General features: G+C 41.8%; 1 protein-coding gene across 1 annotated transcript; it reads right to left on the minus strand.

Moving 5' to 3' along the window:
* Positions 1 to 685: 685 nt before the first annotated feature.
* LOC308084091 (uncharacterized protein) lies at positions 686 to 17,178 on the minus strand. Its single transcript, XM_080426571.1, has 8 exons — positions 17,114 to 17,178; positions 13,355 to 13,408; positions 6,840 to 6,893; positions 5,581 to 5,637; positions 4,357 to 5,027; positions 3,842 to 4,010; positions 3,308 to 3,396; positions 686 to 2,017 (listed from the first exon to the last, which is right to left on the minus strand). The coding sequence occupies exons 1-8, from the start codon at positions 17,117 to 17,119 to the stop codon at positions 1,840 to 1,842; spliced, it is 1,278 nt and encodes a 425-aa protein (XP_080282697.1). The 5' UTR covers positions 17,120 to 17,178; the 3' UTR covers positions 686 to 1,839.
* Positions 17,179 to 18,696: the final 1,518 nt, after the last annotated feature.

An 18,696-nucleotide genomic window follows, 5' to 3' on the forward strand; every position in this document is an offset into this window, starting at 1 on the left:
GGAACTGCCGGTGGAGGAGCGGCAGCTGCCGGCAGTGACTGCCGGCGGTGGAGCGGCAGCTGCCGGCGGTGGAGCGGCAGCTGCCGGCAGAGCAGCGGCAACTTCTTTTTTTCGCCGATAAAGTATAGTTTTGGACCATGACGAAGGCGCGCCGACTCAGCAGACCTTGAGGCCAAGGAGTCGCGCCCGAGCGCCTCCAGGCGCGAGTGCCCGCGACGACCGGCCGATGGTCTGCTAGTCGACTAAGCGCCGTCCGAGTTATGTACCGATAGGCACAGAATCGTAAATAATATTGGTGGGGACTGCGTTTGCCCCACTGACTGCGTTTCGCTACACAAACGCAGCACACTCCCAAAGCTGGCGCCAGCTCCGCGGCAGCTGCCGCTGCCGGAAAATGCACTCGCTGTCCCTCTCGTTAAGGGTGCTTACCCCATAAAATGGCTTACTTCAACCCTACACAGCCCCTACTCAAAGGTTCTTACTCCAACTCTACAAACCCCCCTACCCACCCAAAGGTGCTTACTACAACTCTACACTCCCCATTCCCCACCCACCCAAAAGGTGCTTGCTCCAACTCTACACCACAAAGTGTGGTCCAGGGAACCTCATGGTTCCTTGAGGGGGGCTTAAAAGGTGTGTAACTCTGAGAGTGTACAAATGTAAAAATGTACATTTGTACACTCTCAGAGTTATGGGGGTCCTTGAAATTAAAAGGTTTGAGAACCACTGTGCTACACGAAATGGAACAGAGCCTTCATTAGAATCATTGGTAACACCTGTGAAGGAAGTAAGGAAGAGGCCCAATTTCTTTACAATATGGCTGCTGTGCATAGAGCCTATTTAGTCTCGCGTATCTCTCCATGGTTTCTCCATGGTAACTCAGTGCTTGCTTGCTTGGTTTTCCCGACCAATACATGATATTTTATGACGTGTCTACGACCTTTCAGGTACGTCACACCGTCTGTGAAAGTCGTCCATGACACATTGTGTCAGGACATTGACCGTAAAGGCAGTAATTGTTTTTTGTTGTTAAAAGCTCTATATTGTGATATAGTAACAGGGGTCTGTCTCCCTGTCTCTCCAGCTAGTAGACAACAGAAAATACTATTTCAGGTCAGGATACCAATTTCATCCAATCAGGAGAGAGACACCATTTATCAGCTTCAGTGTTATATTATTGCAGTTTTTTATCGTTTCATCACTTCCTATTTCACTTCTCCTGTATCCTGTGTGAGGTCTCTCTCCTAATTGGATGAAATTGGTATTATGACCTGAAAATATATTAATATTAATATTAAATGTATTTTCTGTTTGTTAAAGAGCTGGAGAGACAGGGAGACCCCTGTTACCGAACAAACACTCTATAGCAATGATTACTATCACAATATAGAGCTATTTAACAATGACAACAACAAAAAAAAAATATATATATACTTATCCTAGCCTTTGTAACCTAACCTTTCCTAACCTTGAAGTTTTCTGAAAAAACTTTTATTTTTGATTATTTTGTCTATTATATCGAGGAAACCTTGTACGTCCAAAAGGCCGTTCCTTTTTTCATTATTTTTAAAACCATTTAAAATACTGAAAATAGCCGATCTACAAGCGCACAGCGCCTCGTGTGCTTGCAGATCAGCTACTCTCGTAGATCGGACACTCTTGCATGATGAAGAAAGGCTTTAAAAGGCTTCTCTTTTTTTTTTTACATACCAATTTGAAATTTGGTGATACAAGGTTTTTGCCCGGACAGTGACAGGTAAATAGTAACAACTAAAATGACACTGATGCAGATGAACAACGTTTAGGCTTTCCAGGTCTAAATGGGTTTAAAGGGTGCTTTTACTCCAGCATGAAGTAGTCCCGGAGGTGTGTAGGCGGACACCGTGTTCTCTTCCTGGTTCTCTGAGCTTCTGGGGTCCCAGGGGGAGTGGAGGTCTTCCTGGTCTCCGGCAGACCCTCTTCTAGGCTGCTAAGGGTCCAGTACGGTACCAGCTGGTCCACATGCACGTTACCCTTACTGTGATCACAATTGGAAACGAAACATGCAACAGAACAGTGTTAATTTCGTCGACAAAAATTCTGACGAAAAACTAAAAAAAAATCACTGATGAATACTAAATAATAACCAAATAAAAACTAAGCTATATTGACTCAAACTAAGACTAAATATATTGGCAATTTCGTCGACAAATGAAAACTAGACTAAAATGTTAGGGAGGGACTAGTGGAGAAGAGATCCAGTAGAACTAAAAGACAAGTCATTTTTTGTTTGTAAGCGCTCCAGTGTTGCGGTCTGAAAATAGCCGATCTACAAGCTCACAACGCTCGCGAGCTTGTAGATCTGCTATTTTCAGCATGCAACCACAGATATTTAGTCGACTAAAACTAGACTAAAACTAAAACTTTTCAGATGACTAAAATATGACAAAAACTAAATGAAATTTGACTATGACTAAAACTAAATAAAAATTTGCTGTGAAAATGAACACTGCAACAGAACGTATCGTACATCAGTGTGGATGCTCACATAATTATCCTTATAGTTATAATTATCGTCAGTGGTGTAAAGTAACTAAGTACATAAAAGTACTTGTGAAGTGGGACATTCTGCGCAATGTATACTTTTACTTTTGGTATTTTAAGTATATTTTGATGCCAATACTCTTATACTTTTACTCAAGTCAATTTTGAATACTGGACACTTACTTGTAACAGAGTATTTCTACATTTTTAGTATTGACACTTTTACTTAACCCATTCAATCCTGGAACGCATACTGTGTTATTTTAGATTTTTAGCTATAATCATTGTTATACTTTGGGCTATTCAAAAATAGCCGATATACGAACTTGTAGATGTGCTATTTTTTGGTTTTTAAAAGCAAAAATGTTTAACTCAAATCTTTGCTTCTGGGTATTCTAAAACAGTTTTTTTAAACAACTTTTTTCATGTCAAGGACCCCCAAAATGATATGTATTTGTCCACAGACCCCCCTATCTCAAAATATTTAGTTCCAGGGACCCCCAGAAGCAAAGATTTGAGTAAAAAAATGTATAAACATTATTCAAAGATTTGCACACATTTTCACGCTTTTTCAAAAATAGCAGATCTACAAGCTCATAGCGCAGCACTCGGTGCCGCGCTATGAGCTTGTAGATCTGCTATTTTTGAATAACCAAATACATCTAAAAATGATGTTTGCGGATTGAATGGGTCAAGTAACAAAGGTGAGTACTTCTTCCACCACTGATTATCGTTCTAGTAATGGTGGTCAGTCGTGTGAATGGCGCTTCACGCCGTAGCTTACCCCAGCACAAAGTCCTGGAGGTGTGGAGGCGGACGCCTCTTTCTCTTCGCTGGTCTCACCGCTTCTGGTGTCTCAGGGACAGGGACGTCCTGCGTGCAGAGGTGCAAAGTAACTAAGTACATTTACTCAAGTACAGTATTCTTTTTTACAATTTTGAGGTATTTTTACTTTAGTGGAGTCTTGCCAACTTTCAATACTTTTACTTCTACTCCACTACATCTCTGAGGAAAATATTACATTTCGGCCATTTGAAAATAGCCGATCTACAAGCTCACACACATCACATGTATTGCGATGCGACGCACTGTGAGCTTGTAGATCTGCTATTTTCAAAAGATTTGTATACATTTTGAACATGTGAAATGGGACATTCTGCACAATGAGTACTTTTACTTTTGGTACTTTAAATACATTTTGATGCCAATACTTTTGTACTTTTACTCAAGTGAATTTTGATTACTGGACTTTTACTTGTAACAGAGTATTTCTACACTGCAGTATTGTTATTTTTACTTAAGTAAAACATTTGAGTACCTTTTCCACCACTGCCTGCGCGGAGGGGCCCGATGTCACCTCCTCCTGCTCCTCTTCTGTCCCCGTGAGGAGTCCGTTAGGTGTGGAGGGGCCCTCTGTGCTGGTGAGGGGTCTGTAAGCTGTGGAGGGACCCTCTGTGATGGTCAGGGCCACGCGCGCGTTACCTTCACTGTGGTCACAATTAGAAACAAAACACACATTGGAGCTGATTAAACAATAAAATGGAAATCTACAAGCTCACAACATGTGACATGGTGTAAATTGGATGCTGCGGATGTTCTTTCAGTCTGCAATGGCTAGTGCCCTCTTCTTTGCAATTGCCTGCTGGGGGGGACATGCTAGCTCCATGGTGGGGACTGCCATGGTCAGTAGAACTAGCTCCATGGTGGGGACTGCCCTGGTCAGTAAATATAGCTCCATGGTGGGGACTACTCTGGTCAGTAAAGCTAGCTCCATGGTGGGGACTACCATGGTCAGTAGAGCTTATGTGAATGGCTCTTCACGCCGTGGCTTACCCCAGCACAAAGTCCTGGAGGTGTGGAGGTGGACGCCTCTTTCTCTTCGCTGGTCTCACAGCTGTTGGTGTCTCAGGGACAGGGACGTCCTGCGTGGAGGGGCCCGATGTCACCTCTTCCTGCTCCTCTTCTGTCCCTGTGAGAGGCTCATAAGATGTGGAGGGGCCCCCTGTGCTGGTGAGGGTTCCGTTGGGTGTGGAGGGGCCCTCCGTGCTGGTGAGGGGTCTGTTGGGTGTGGAGGGGCCCTCCGTGCTGGTGAGGGGTCTGTTGGGTGTGGAGGGGCCCTCCGTGCTGGTGAGGGGTCCGTTAGGTGTGGAGGGGCCCTCTATGCTGGTGAGGGGTCTGTTAGGTGTGGAGGGGCCCCCTGTGCTGTTGAGGAGTCCGTTAAGTGTGGAGGAGCCCTCTGTACTGGTGAGGAGTCCGTTAGGAGGTGTGGAGGGGCCCTCTGTTCTCCTGAGGGGCCCGTTAAGTGTGGAGGGGTCCTCTATGCTGGTGAGGGGCCTGTAAGTTGAGGGGAAGTCTATGATAATGAGGGGTCCGTTAGGTATGGAAGGGCCCTCTGTGCTATTGAGGGGCCTGTACGTTGAGGGGAAGTCTATGATAGTGAGGGGTCCGTTAGGTATGGAGGGGTCCTCTGTGCCGTTGAGGAGTCCGGTGAACGGTGTGAGACTCTGAAAGAGTAGCACAGCATGTGATCAACAGTTTGTCTCTATAGCTGAATTCCAATACTCACATTTCTGCCCCAAAGTTATGAATTAACCACTTAAAGGGATATTTCACTTTCAAACATGTTTGGGGTCATTTTAACGTCCACTCTGGCTTTTGTGAGCCCCCCACACTGTTTTTATGTTCAGGCATGCAAACAGCCCCGAGGTGAAAAAGGTGACAACATGTTGTTTTCTTTCGGGTCAGGTGTCACACAATTGCCCTATTTGGGTTCAAAAAGGTGACTGTAGCTGAAAAGTGACACTTTTGCATGTCTGTATGTTGCTTGATTCAGTATTTAGATACAGTATTTGATATTCATTTCATCAGACACGCCCCTTTCCTATACAAACCCATTGTAACTTCAAACTCTATTTTAACCATGTTAGATTCAACAGTAAACAGGTTTGTTTACTGTTGAGTGAGAACACAAAGTTGCACATTAAGCTAATCTTCTGGGGACCTCCAAAATCATATGCAGACCACCCAGTTTGGTAACCACTGGTGTAGTGTACTCACCAGAGCCTTCATTGTGCTGATCAGACTCTCATGTTCGGCCACTTTCCGTTCTCGAAGCTGTCAAAGGAGAATTCATCAAATAATGAAACAGAAAGAAAAAGTCTTTCTTGAAATACACTCTTACTGTGAACGCCAAGCTGGGAATAATAAGCATTTTAAACCGGTCATTTTAAAGTGATTACAGATTGTAATGTTGATGTGTTTGAATAATAATAATAAAAAAAAAAAACATATGTTCTCAACATATTTATGTTGAGTCGAAACAACATTGGTCACGCCTCCAGGTCTTAAGTTAAGTCATAAGACCTAGGTTCTTAAAAGTACAGGGACCCCCAGGGGTCACTGAAGGGGTTCCAGGGGGTCCCCAGCAAATTAGTAAATATAGCATCAAAAGCAGTTTAACCACTTAAAGGGATAGTTCAACCAAAGAAAAACAGTTTTTCTACCGATTAGTCCCCCCATGGAGACTTCATGGATATTTTTTAGTTTTTGTTGCATTCCTAAGCCAATAAGACTATTTGTGTCTCCTACCGGAAGCACTGCCGGTCATCAAAATATCCATGAATTCAAGTCTCCATGGGCTGACTAATCGATAGAAAAAAAGGCATTTTGGGGGTTAACTATCCCTTTAACCCTATTTTAGAGTGTACTTCCGCTATTCAGAAATAGCCGAACTACAAGCTCATAAGGCATCAATTGCGATGCCTCGGCTATTTTTGACACAAAATTTGCACAAAATCTTTTCAAAAGGGGGTCCGGTACCAAATACATTTCAGTTTAGGGTAGGGGTGGGACGATATATCGATATCGCGATATATCGCGATACTTTCTCCCGCGATAACTAATCGATATACTGCCGAAAAATATCGTTTTTTTTTAAAGTTTGTGATACGTTGTTTTTCCTACTCTGTATTTGTGTAATGATGATTTTGAACTGCTATTTTATGTGTTTATGAATTGAATACAAGGACTATCGTGATATATCGCTGGTGAAATTTCATGCAATATATCGTGATATCGCAATATATCGATATTTTCAGATATCGTGATATATCGTTGGTGAAATTTCTTGCAATATATATTGAATATCGTGATATCGCAATATATCGAATATCGTTGAATATCGTGATATATATTGTTATCGTGGGCCTAATATCGTGATATATATCGTATCGTGAGGTACCCATATCGTCCCACCCCTAGTTTAGGGGTCCTTGACATGAAAAACCACTGATAGTGGAGAATGGAAGCTGTCTCACCTGCTTTGCAGTAGGAACCTGGTGGAACGGTACCACACGACAGCAACTGCTGGCCTTTAAATAAATGGGAGAGAATCAATATTATTCACAAACAGGACAATTTGACACATTATAATTCATGTCACAATTTAAATGTGTTTAAAATGATCCCTGGTTAATAGACCCCAGACAACGTCACACTGATAAGAACCAGTATGCGTGCGCAGGCCGGCACCAAATGAAACCCATTCTGTCATGTCTCGCTGGGACGCCCCTCACTAGCCAACACACAAGAGGGGGTTGAATGAACTGAAACCAGCTGCACCCTGAAACAATATGTTGGGAATTGATTGCATGAAACAATCACCTGTGCGTCCAGTCTCAATGTTGGTAAACAAATAATTGGTCTATAGGCTTTGCCTACTTGCTGGTCAACTACAATTATAGCGTAACGATCACATGCAAATATCCAACAGTGCAAAGCAATAAATGAATGTCTTTGCAGGCACAAAAACAATCTTACATGACATAAACAAACCATAAAGAACAACGTAATACTTCATCCAGTTAATATATGTTTGTTGAATTGGTTGTTGTAATTGCTTGTGGTTTAATGTTTTGTTTTCCCCTCTGCTTTGTTTTTGTTTTGTTTTAGTTTTAGTTTTAGTTTTTGGAAAATGTCTATACAGTGTATCATGTACCTAGGATCCCCTCTAAAACGAGATGCTACATCTCAAGGGGCTATTCCTAATAAAGAATTTCAATAGTAATAGTAATATGAGCATTGAGACATTGAGACATATTTGAAATAACTCTTTTAGCACTTGCTGTAGCATGCTGTACATCCCATAGAGAAAACAATGGACGAGTCGGACGACACACAAAACGAGAAATGCGCTGTCATCAACTTACGACAGGCTTTACACCCTTTTCTCCCAAGCTCACAACGTGTCGCACCGCTTGTAGATCGGCTATTTTTTGGCGAATGTTTCCCCCAGAATAGTCATGCTGGGGTTCAAGTGGTTACCTACTTGAACCAATGTGAGAGCTGTGGTTCTCAATGTGGGGTCAGGGGACCCCCAGGGGTCCTTGAAGGGGTTCCAGGGGGTCCCCAGTAAAATTTGTTAATGGCTATCTACAGGCTTACAATGCGTAGATCGGCTATTCAAAAGAATTTGAATCATTTAGAAACATTTTTAACACAAATTGTCTCTTATGGGGTACGCCATAGACATATAAAGGTAGACGCCTCCTCCGGCTCTCAGGCGTCTGTATCTCGGGCGCCATTTTGGAGAAGGCAAGCTTCCTGACTACTGGCCAATCACAGCACAGCTTTTCCGGGACTTGGCAGAGTAAAAATATAACAGGATATTTTCATACTAAACTAGATAGAGACACACGGCCGGAAGCGGAAGGCCTACAAATCCACGCCCACTTTTGACACTCGGGGTCCGTTAGAACGATGAACTGCAGCTCTCAATGCAATCTCTATGAGAGGCATTGTAAAATACCGTCATTTCACTGGTTAACTACTGAGGCTGTAGCGATTTTTTTTGTGTTCTAATAATCTGTCCCATTTGTTTAATTTGTCCTTTTTAATGTCCCATATCTTTCATCTCGATATACTACCCACAATATACTATAATATACTCCATCAGTATGTCAAAACCGCTAGCATCAGAGATCCAGAGTTTAAGTGGTCGCATGGTATATACGTCACGGACGCATCCCTTGAGGTTTTCAATACCCAGAAAACTGGCGAAAGTGGCCGTTTTCAATAGGTTTTGGTCATTATCTCTGCCTCTACAGTGGGTACGCCACTGGTCGGCGCTCGGCGCTCGTAAAGACAGTGATGTCACTGAAATGCCCGTCTGCTGTCTACCCTCTGCTGTGTTAGCATTATGGGTAACTCGTTAAAGTGGCAAATTACATGTGAAACACATCAACTATTAAGAAAACAAGAAGATATGTTGACAAAGACACTCCATACATTTGGAAACATATTTTTATTTAAATCAATATCGTCTTCAGTTAATGCAGGATAATTTTAAAAGTAGGCTAACTTTCATATCCTCTCATAGGGAATGCATTGGCAGCTGCAGTTCATCGTTCTAACGGACCTCGAGTAGCGGCGCTGTCTCAAAAGTGGGCGTGAAATTTGTAGTCCCTGTGTGTCTCTATTCTGACAAGTCCCGGAAAAGACGCACTGTTTATTTATTTATTTATTTATTTATTTGACAGGGACAATGCACATTGATCAACATGTCAGTTATTCACGTCCATGTAAATGAGCCAGAGTTAGCCAGAGTTGGCTAATTTTCATCTGTAGTCCCTGAGCAGGCTGTTAAAAAAGTGGTATAGTTATCCATACAAAAAGAGACATTGTCAACAATACAAAACATGCAGACGTAGTACAGAAGACAAAACAATACAATAAAATATGAGAAGACAGTGATTAATGGAGCCGAAATTTACTCATGATTACAAATTTGGTTAGCTTTAAGCCATCTTTTCAGGTTGAATTTGAAAGTTAGATAGTTGGTGGTCTCTCTTACTTCGGTAGGAAGACTGTTCCAGTGATGGGAGGCTCTAACAGAGAAGACTGTTTTACCAAACACACTCTGTCTGAATGGTACCTCACAGTCTCCTCTGGTAGTTGCCCTTGTTGTTCTGTCACCACTTTCTCTTCGCTCTATGAACTGATTTAGTGGTGGAGGTGCAAGCCCATTTAAAACCTTAAAAATGAGACAAGCATCTGCAAAATGTTTAAAGCCATCAAAATTAAATAAATTATACTTTTGAACTATACGGCAATGGTGGTAACGGTTGGGTTTTTGATCAAGTGTTTTTAATGCCTGTTTGTAAAGTGATTCTATGGGTTTGAGAATTGTTAGATTTGTCTGTGACCAGGTTGTGAAGCAGTATGTGATGTGTGAGAAAATCATAGCATGCATAAAGAGTTTAGCTGCGTCTGTTGTTAGATATGGTCTTATGTGCCTGAAATTAGACAGATTGAATTTGATTGTGTTGGCTACATTTTTAATATGTTTTTTAAATGTCAAGTTTGAGTCTAATGTGATTCCAAGATATTTAAATTCAGATACTACCTTAATAATGTTTCCATTGACGATAATGTCAGGATAAACATTGTCTGTGGGGTTGCGTGAGTAAAACATACAAACAGTTTTGTTTGTATTCAAATGTAGACATGAGTTCCTCAACCAATCAGATACATGGACCATGGCTGCAGTTAGTTTCTCTGCTGCTAGTTGTTTGTTTTCAGCATGTATATAGAGAACTGTGTCATCAGCATACATTTGTATGGAGACAGATGGACAGACAGAAGGCAGATCATTAATATACAAACTGAACAAGATAGGGCCCAGTATTGATCCCTGAGGAACTCCAATGTCACTGTTAAGATATGTTGACTGTTTGTTACCAATACGAACCCTTTGCTTCCTATTTGTTAAATATGAATCAAACCATCTGACTGCCTCAGTAGAGAAGTTAAAGAAAGAGAGTTTTGACAAGAGTACCGAATGGTTTACAGTGTCAAAAGCCTGTTTAAGATCCAGGAATACTGCACCCACTGTACCACCTTTATCTAAACTTGACTTGACACTTTCCAAAAAGTAGCAGTTAGCGGTTTCTGTTGAATGGTTGGAGCGAAAACCGAACTGCAGTGGACACAAAGGAGTATGGCCTGTATTCAAATGAGCGGTCAGTTGTTGAGCAACCCATTTCTCGGCCACCTTAGACACTATAGGTAGAATACTAATGGGCCTATAATTTGCCACATTTGTCTGGTCACCGGCCTTAAAAATTGGTGTTACAATGGCGGATTTCCAGATGCTAGGAAAAGTGCATTGCCTAATTGATAAATTTATCAAATGAACTATGGGACAAACTAATGCATCCTTGTGTGTTTTTAAAAATGTTGTGTCCATGTCATAAGCATCCCTTGCTTTTGAGTCTCTTAAGGAGCTCATGATCTTAACCACTGCAGATTCGGTAATTTCTCCTATCCTAAAAATGGGCTTGTCATCATTAATAGGGGCACATGTCAGAATTCTAGTGGGGAAACTTTGGGCCAGTTCCCCAACTGAATTTATAAAATAACTATTAAAAGTATTTGCTATCACCTCTTGATCTTGAATTAAAGTTCCGTTCACTTTAAGTTCATGTTCCTTTGTTTTCTGATCCTTATTTCTCCCAGTTAATCTATTAAGAGTTTCCCAAATCAATTTCCCATTTCCCCTTGCATCTTCTATTACTTTAATAAAAAAATAAGCTTTTGCTTTCCTTAAATTCCTTACTACCTTATTTCTAATACTTGTGAAAATCTGCCTATCACTGATGTAACCTGATTTTAGTGATCTCTTTAGTGCAAAATCTCGCTCTCTCATCTGCTGCCAGAGGGCGCCATTGAGCCATGGCAGGGTGTTTTTTTGTCTAGGTTTACACAGAACCTTCCTCATGAAGGGTGACACTACTCTGTTTGTAGTTTCCACAAAAATACTGCTGCCACTCTCTACATCTTGACTACACAGTAGATTAGACCAATCAGTTTGTTTTAGAGCCCTGTCAAGATTTTGGAATAATCTGGTGAAAGGATTTAGGTTTTGTGGTATTGTCAAACCGTTTACTGGTGAGTTTCCTCACCAGTAATGTGATGTTATGGTCCGACATACCAGTTATCAAATTATATGATTTTGTTATTCTCTCTGGCCTATTTGCAAACATTAAATCAATTTGTGTCTGTGAGGAATTTGTTATTCGTGTTGGACCTTTCACCAGTTGAGTGAGATTGAACTTGTCTGTTATCTCCTTAAGTTTTTTCCTATCCGATTTGTTAGCCCAATTAAAATTCAGATCACCAAAGAGTAAAAGTTCCTTTTTACTATCACATTCTTGAAGCATAGTTTGTAGGTGGTCGTAAAACAGACTGTTGGTTGAAGGTGCTCTATATAAACAAATAACAATAAAAGACATTTCTGGAGACAGTGTAATATTCAGCCCAATACATTCAAAATCTATTTCATGATGTGACCATTCAATAAGACTACACTTAATTGTATTTTTAACATATATCAACACACCCCCCCCCACTTTCCCCCCTAGTCTATCCCTCCTAAACATGTTATACCCAGGAAAATTAATAGCTGCCACTGAAGAAGTTTGATTTAGCCATGTTTCTGAAAGACATAGAAAGTCCAGGTTAGAGTCAGATAGAAGGTGTTCCAGTTCAGTGTTCTTTGCACGGACGCTACGGATATTTAAATGTCCGCCCAATAGTCCCTTTGGTTTGGACTTTGGGTCCCAGATCATTTTAGCATGATTAAGAGTTGTGAAAATGTTCGTCTTGCGGTATTTCTTGATCGCTGGATTAAGTCCCTTTAGTTTTTGTTTATTGGGGCGCAGTGAAGATGTCGCGGTGGGTGTTTGGTACTCACCACCACCACCGCTGTTTGTCTGTGGATACAACAAGCGTCCCACGCCGCACACCTTTGCGGCCGCAGATACGGGTGGAACTACTGCCTGCACCCTCAGCTCGTCCAGCGGCGGAGACTGCGCCACGCCAAGAGCAGCCATGGCTGTCTGTGGATACAACCGGCTTCCCCCGTCGCACGCCATCACAGCAGCCACAGCTACAGGTGGAACTGTGTGCGCCCATGGCGCCTCCAGCAGCGCAGATTGCGCCACGCCATGATGAGTTTTCACTCCTGGCGTGGTGATTACGGACATATCGGCCAAGGCACCCCCTCCACTGCCGTCGACTCCCCGCGTTTGCTGGTGTCTCCCGCTGCACGCCTCCCGGCCGTCAGTCGCCCCCAACACCGACCCGGTAGGAGTGGGATGGAAGTCCATCGCGCCCAGGGGCAGCGGCCCGCTGCCGTCGGTCAGGTGAGGTCCTGGGTTCGGCTGGATATCACCAGCCAACAGGAGAGTTGTTGTTAAGTAGAGGATCACTCGAAATGATCGCTTTGATCTCTCTACTCTCCCTGTCGAACTTTTATGGCTTGTTGTTGGTGGAGTGGCGTGGCCGTTGTTTAGCAGAGTGGAGTAGGTTGCGTGTTGGCTCCATGTGTTGAGAGAAATATCTCGGTGATCAGTCCGGTTTGAAAAGCAGCAACGCACAGACAGTAGGACTAACACGACCACATAACATAGAACAAACGCTCTTTGAGCAACGTCAGAAGTGGTCTGTCGCTGCAGTATATTAACTTTGTGTGTATGGTTGAGACACAAACCGGGTTGTTGTAGAAAGGCAAACTTATTAAGTGTGGCGTGTTTTTTTGTGTGTGCTCCAGCAGCACCTGCCTGACTGCCGGTCCGCACCGCCATCTTGCCTTCAACCTCCTATACAGGCTGTGATTGGCCAGTAGTCAGGAAGCTTGCCTTCTCCAAAATAGCGGCTGCGATACAGGTTGCTCCAATGAACTGCAGAGGCCAATGAGGTATCTAGGTTTCTATATGTATGGGGTACGCAGCCAATTACATACAAACTGTATTTGTGTACAATGGAAGCTCACCTGATTTGCAGTAAGAACCAGGTGAAATGGGACCACACGACGGCAACTGCTGACCTTTAAATAAATACATATAAATAGCACAGGTAAATGCACAAACTACAACAAGTGTCTTCAACGTTTTTTTCAGGCCAAGGACCCCCTTAGCTGAGAGAGAGATGAAACAGGGACCCCCCACTACATATTGTATAAAATTGTGTTGCAGATTCAACTTTTTCATAGATTTCATAAATAGCTTCATAGACATGTTTTTTGTTTGTTTGTTTATATGTTGGATTCATGTTCAAATATTTAACCACTTAAACCTTCAATACATAGACACACTAATGGGGCGGCCATAGCTGAGTGGTTAGTGAGCCCGCCTAGGGAACCAGAGGCCCTGGTTGCCCCAGGTTCGGTTCCAGGCTATCCCAGCATATGTGCCGATGATATGAAATTTGTCCCTGAGCAAGACTCTTAACCCCAATTGCTCACAGGTTCTCATTGGAAACAAGACCGCAAGGACTTTCATGAACGACCTGTTAAAAGGAATTATCCTTATTATCCTTATACACTGGCCTACTCTGTGTGGAGTTTGCATGTTCTCCCCGTGTCTCCTAGGGTAGTTAATACCATAGACATATAAAGGTAGACGCCTCATTCGGCTCTGAAGCGTCTGTATCTCGGGCGCGCTTCCTGCTTCCGCAGGGCTGCCGTGTGCGTCACACACGCGGAAGTTCGGTAGGCCAATCAGAGGCAGGTGGGGGCGGGTCATTTTGTAACCCAGCTTTTAACCCTTTAAGAGGCAGCAGCTGTGCGCAGCATCTAGTTAGTTGGAACTTGGCAAACTCCACACTCTATTTGTGAAATTCAAATAAGACATGGTCGCTTCGTGTGGAAAATGATTAGCCCGTATACAAGCGTCACGTGAACCATGGCTAGAAAATGATATGCTTCTGGTATTATTTTATCTTTATTGCCATTATGATATTCTGCTCTGTGACTTTGGAATGATATTCTTTTGGCTGTCTTGGAGTATTTGTGTTATATGTTATACTTTCAGTGCCATTAAAATATGGAACACAGACTTTTCATTTATAGTTGCTGTTTTTGGAAGAGAAAATTCTCAAATGAACAATTATTTCAGTCTTTCAGTTGATAGCTCTGTTCTGACCTGAATAGCTAACATGAAGGATGTTAGATAAAGGCAATTCTGCAATGTGGCCAGCATATTTCATGTAGTCTGTCAGTGAATGGAGACAAAAATATTTTGTGACTATTACTGTTACTTGAAAGTATTTTGGTATGAAAATATGCAATTTAGATGTAACCAAATATAGGCCTACGCCTACTGGATCCATAACTCCATGTCTCGCATTTGTGACAAACTTTACCGCTTGAAAATAGGTTGAAAATTCAGGGAGTTGTGATGATTTTAATTGTGGAGAGACCGTCTGCTTCAATGGACGTAAATGCATTAGAACAGTGGTTTTCAACCTTTTTCATATCAAGGTGACAAGGTCCATTATTTATTCAGCATTTGAGTCACGGACCACCGTTTGATAAGCTTTAGCCTCTCACACCCAAAACTTAGAATGTTATCATTCGATTAGATGTTGTCAAAATAACAATTATTTACGTTCTCTAATTGTGTACTTGTTTAGTAAGTAATGTAGATGTTTAACAATTTGACTCTTCTTGACAGTGTGAAATGTTATACTCAAGATTTAAAGATCTATATAAGGGTCCATTTGGTTATCAACTCTCCATCATTTAGCTGGGTACCACCTGGAACCCCCTCAAGGACCACTGGTGGTTCCCGGACCACTGGTTGAGAACCATTGCATGACAAGTCCCGGAAAAGACGCACTGTGATTGGCCAGTAGTCAACGCGCTGTGAGCGCTGTGATTGGCCAGTAGTCACTTTGAGTGGCAGGTGCAGCCGTGCAGGGCGGAAGAGCCGTGTGTATTGCGATACAAGTCGCCCCAATGAACTGCAGAGGCCAATGAGGTATCTAGGTTTCTAATATCTATGGTTAATACCCTCACAAAAACATGTAGTAATCCTGGTCTCTATACTGCCTCCCCCATGACAGCCGGGGCGTCTGATGGAGGGGAAAGGAACTGGTTGGAATAACGTGTTCCTTCCACGCGCTACAGTACGTCCTACCGGGGAAACTCCCCCCCTGTCAGGTGACAAGGTCAGTTGGCTCTCAAGCATTGAAGGAGGCATGAGCTCGGCTCTGGGCTCCCTAGGCTGTGGGGTAGCGCCCAGGATCACTTTGAAAATTGGCACCGGGTGAAAAAGGGTTACAAAATCGTGGGATAATTATTATTATTGTTTTTAAACCTTCAACAACACTGAGTAAACTTGACCTTCAAGTGGTTATTGTAGTAATAATAATAATAAAATTGATTCCTATCACACAAAGATTTGGCGGCCCCCATGGAGTGACCCTGGGTCCCGGACCCCCATGTTGAAGACGCCTGAACTAGAAGGTATAATATGTTCCAGTAGCAACAGTAATCTGTATCAAACAATCTATAACCAGTAATATATGTGCATACAGTAGGAACACAAGTACAGTTAAAGGGATATTTCACTTTTTTTTTTTTTTAAGGGTCATGTTATCGTCTACTCAGGCTTTTGGGAGCACCCCAGACAGTTTTTAAGTTGCTTGATTCATGATTTAGATATTTGATGTTTATTTTATATTTTATCAGACACGCCCCCTTCCTATACAAACCCATTATGACTTCAAACTCCATTTTAACCATGTTAGATTCATCAGAAACACCCGTCCTTGGTTCTGGTGACTGATATTGTCCTTCTAATGCGTGAGGAGACCGTGTTTTTTCAATTACTTTTTTTATTTATACTACTACTATGTCTAGGAAGGGAAAACGTACACTATGAACTAACCACTTACACCCTGTTTCAACTGTAGTGAAAATAGCAGATCTACAAGCTCACACGTTGCATGGTGACGCGTTGTGGGCCTGTAGATCTGCTATTTCCAAAATTATTATTATGTTTCGAAAACTTCTGGAAAATCTTTGTTCTTTTGAATACTTAAGTAAGCTTTTTTTTTTTAACCATGCACTTTTGAATCCTTAAAATCAAGTACTCCAGTACTTTAACCCAAGAACAGATATGACTGAGCAACTTTCACTTGTAGTAGAGTAATATTTAACCAGGAGTATCTACTTTGTCCACTACTGCTTATGAGGCTAACCAATCTAAATGACAGGAGTAGTAAAATATCTTTACTACTTTGTAATCATGTTTACTGTTAACAGTGGTGTAAAGTAACTAAGTACATTTACTCAAGTACTGTACTTAAGTAAAACTTTAGGTATTTTTTACTTTACTGGAGTATTTCCAAAATAGCAGATCTACAAGCTCACAGCCCGTCGCGTTGTGAGCTTGTAGATCTGCTATTTTCAAAAATGTCAGTACTTTTACTTTAGGTACTTTAAGTATATAGTGAGCTTGTAGATCTGCTAATTAAAAAAATGTCAGTACTTTTACTTTTGGTACTTTAAGTATATTTAGATCCCAATACTTCTGTACTTTTACTCATGTAACATTTTGAACAGAGCTGCCTTTCACTTGTAACACAGTATTTTGATTGGGTGGGATTGCTACTTTTACTTAAGCAAAACATCTGAGTAGCCTACTTTTTCCACCACCACCACTACTTACATCAGTGCTAAAAGATCTTTACTGCTTTGTAATCATGTAATCAAGAGAATAACACAGAAACAATCATCCATTATTACCTCCATTGTTGCTTGTCTCTCTCTCCTGTTGCTGCAGAAAGTCCCTTGTAAGTTAACTAACTCACTGTTTACTTCCTTCACACATGCTTTCTGACACAAGTCCAACCCCTTTCCACTCCAGCAGCCAATGAGAATCGAGGCTTTCAGGGCTTCGGCCAATGACGTGCTTGTTTTCCACTCTGTGCCATTCTGCCTTTCACTTTCATTTTCAGCCTGGCTTTCTCAACCATAGAGAAAATGTCCTTGTTTTGTTTAAAAATAGCAGATCTACAGGCTCACAACCACGATGTGAGCTTGTAGATCTGCTAATTTTGCAAATGTTCTGACCTTGTTAAATCCTGCCCTTGACTAATCCATATCACAATATTAAAAAAAAAAATACACTACAACTAATAAAAACTCAAATAAAACTAAGCCTGTTAGAAAAAAAAAAGAATTAAAAACTAGCAAACCCACTTTCAAAACTGAAGTGAAATTGAAAACAACAAATCAACATGTAATACAATTAAAAACTAATAAAAATACTACAACAACCTTACTTTCAACATAGTAGCTCCCTGCTTGATTCACTGGAATGTATGCTAGATGGAAACACAGCTGCAGTTGAAGGCAAAATGAGCGTATCATTTACCACCAGTCTACTGAATTCAATTAGTTTTTATCACTGGCTGCTATTGACCCATAAAAACCAGGAAAACATCTGTGTCATTTTACATTTTAGCTATAATATATAGCACATTTTGGTTCTCAAAGTGCGGTCCGGGGACCCCCAGGGGTCCTTGGGGGGTACCAGGGGGTCCCCAGCAAAAGTAGTTAATTAGCCTCACAATCATTTTAACCCCTTTAACCATTATTTTATACTTTGGCTATTCAAAAAAGCAGTTCTACAAGTTCATAGCACGTCACTTCGTGCCGCGCTAAGAGCTTGTAGATCTGCTATTTTTTGAAAATCTAGAAAGGTTGTGCACATCTTTGAAAACATAAATATTTATTTTTAAAGCAAACATTTTCAACTCAAATCTTTGCTTCTGGGGGTCCCTGGAACAACATATTTTGAGATGGGGGTCTGCGGACAAATACAGACGGGTCTTTTTTTTTTTTTTTTTTTTTTCACGATTTTGTAACCCCTATTTTTTCACCCTAGTGCCAATGCCTAAGCGTGTAATCCTGGGCACTACCTTCCCTCTGCCAACCTAGGGAGGCTAGGGCCGAGCTCATGCCTCCTTCAATGCATGAGAGCCGTCTGACCTTCTTATCACCTGACAGGGGAGAGTTTCCCTGGTTGGACGTAGCGCGTGGAAGGAACACGTTATTCCAACCAGTTCCCTTCCCCTCCATCAGGCGCCCCGGCTGGCCAGGGGGAAGCAGTATAGTGACCAGGATTACAGGCGGGTCTTTGACATGAAAAAGTTTGAGCAGCACTGATATAGCAACATACGTTTTTCAGAAAACTGTTAGGATTTAGATTATTTTTTTAGAATTGGCCTCAGGTTAATGGATTAAGTTGCAGTGAACCGTATAATTGGCCAATGGATACATTATCTGACTTGGCTATTGCTCACAATTGCATTTAATACAATAAA

The sequence above is a fragment of the Gymnoscopelus braueri genome (genome assembly GCF_963280865.1).
Source record: "Gymnoscopelus braueri genome assembly, chromosome: 4".
NCBI lineage: Eukaryota > Metazoa > Chordata > Actinopteri > Myctophiformes > Myctophidae > Gymnoscopelus > Gymnoscopelus braueri.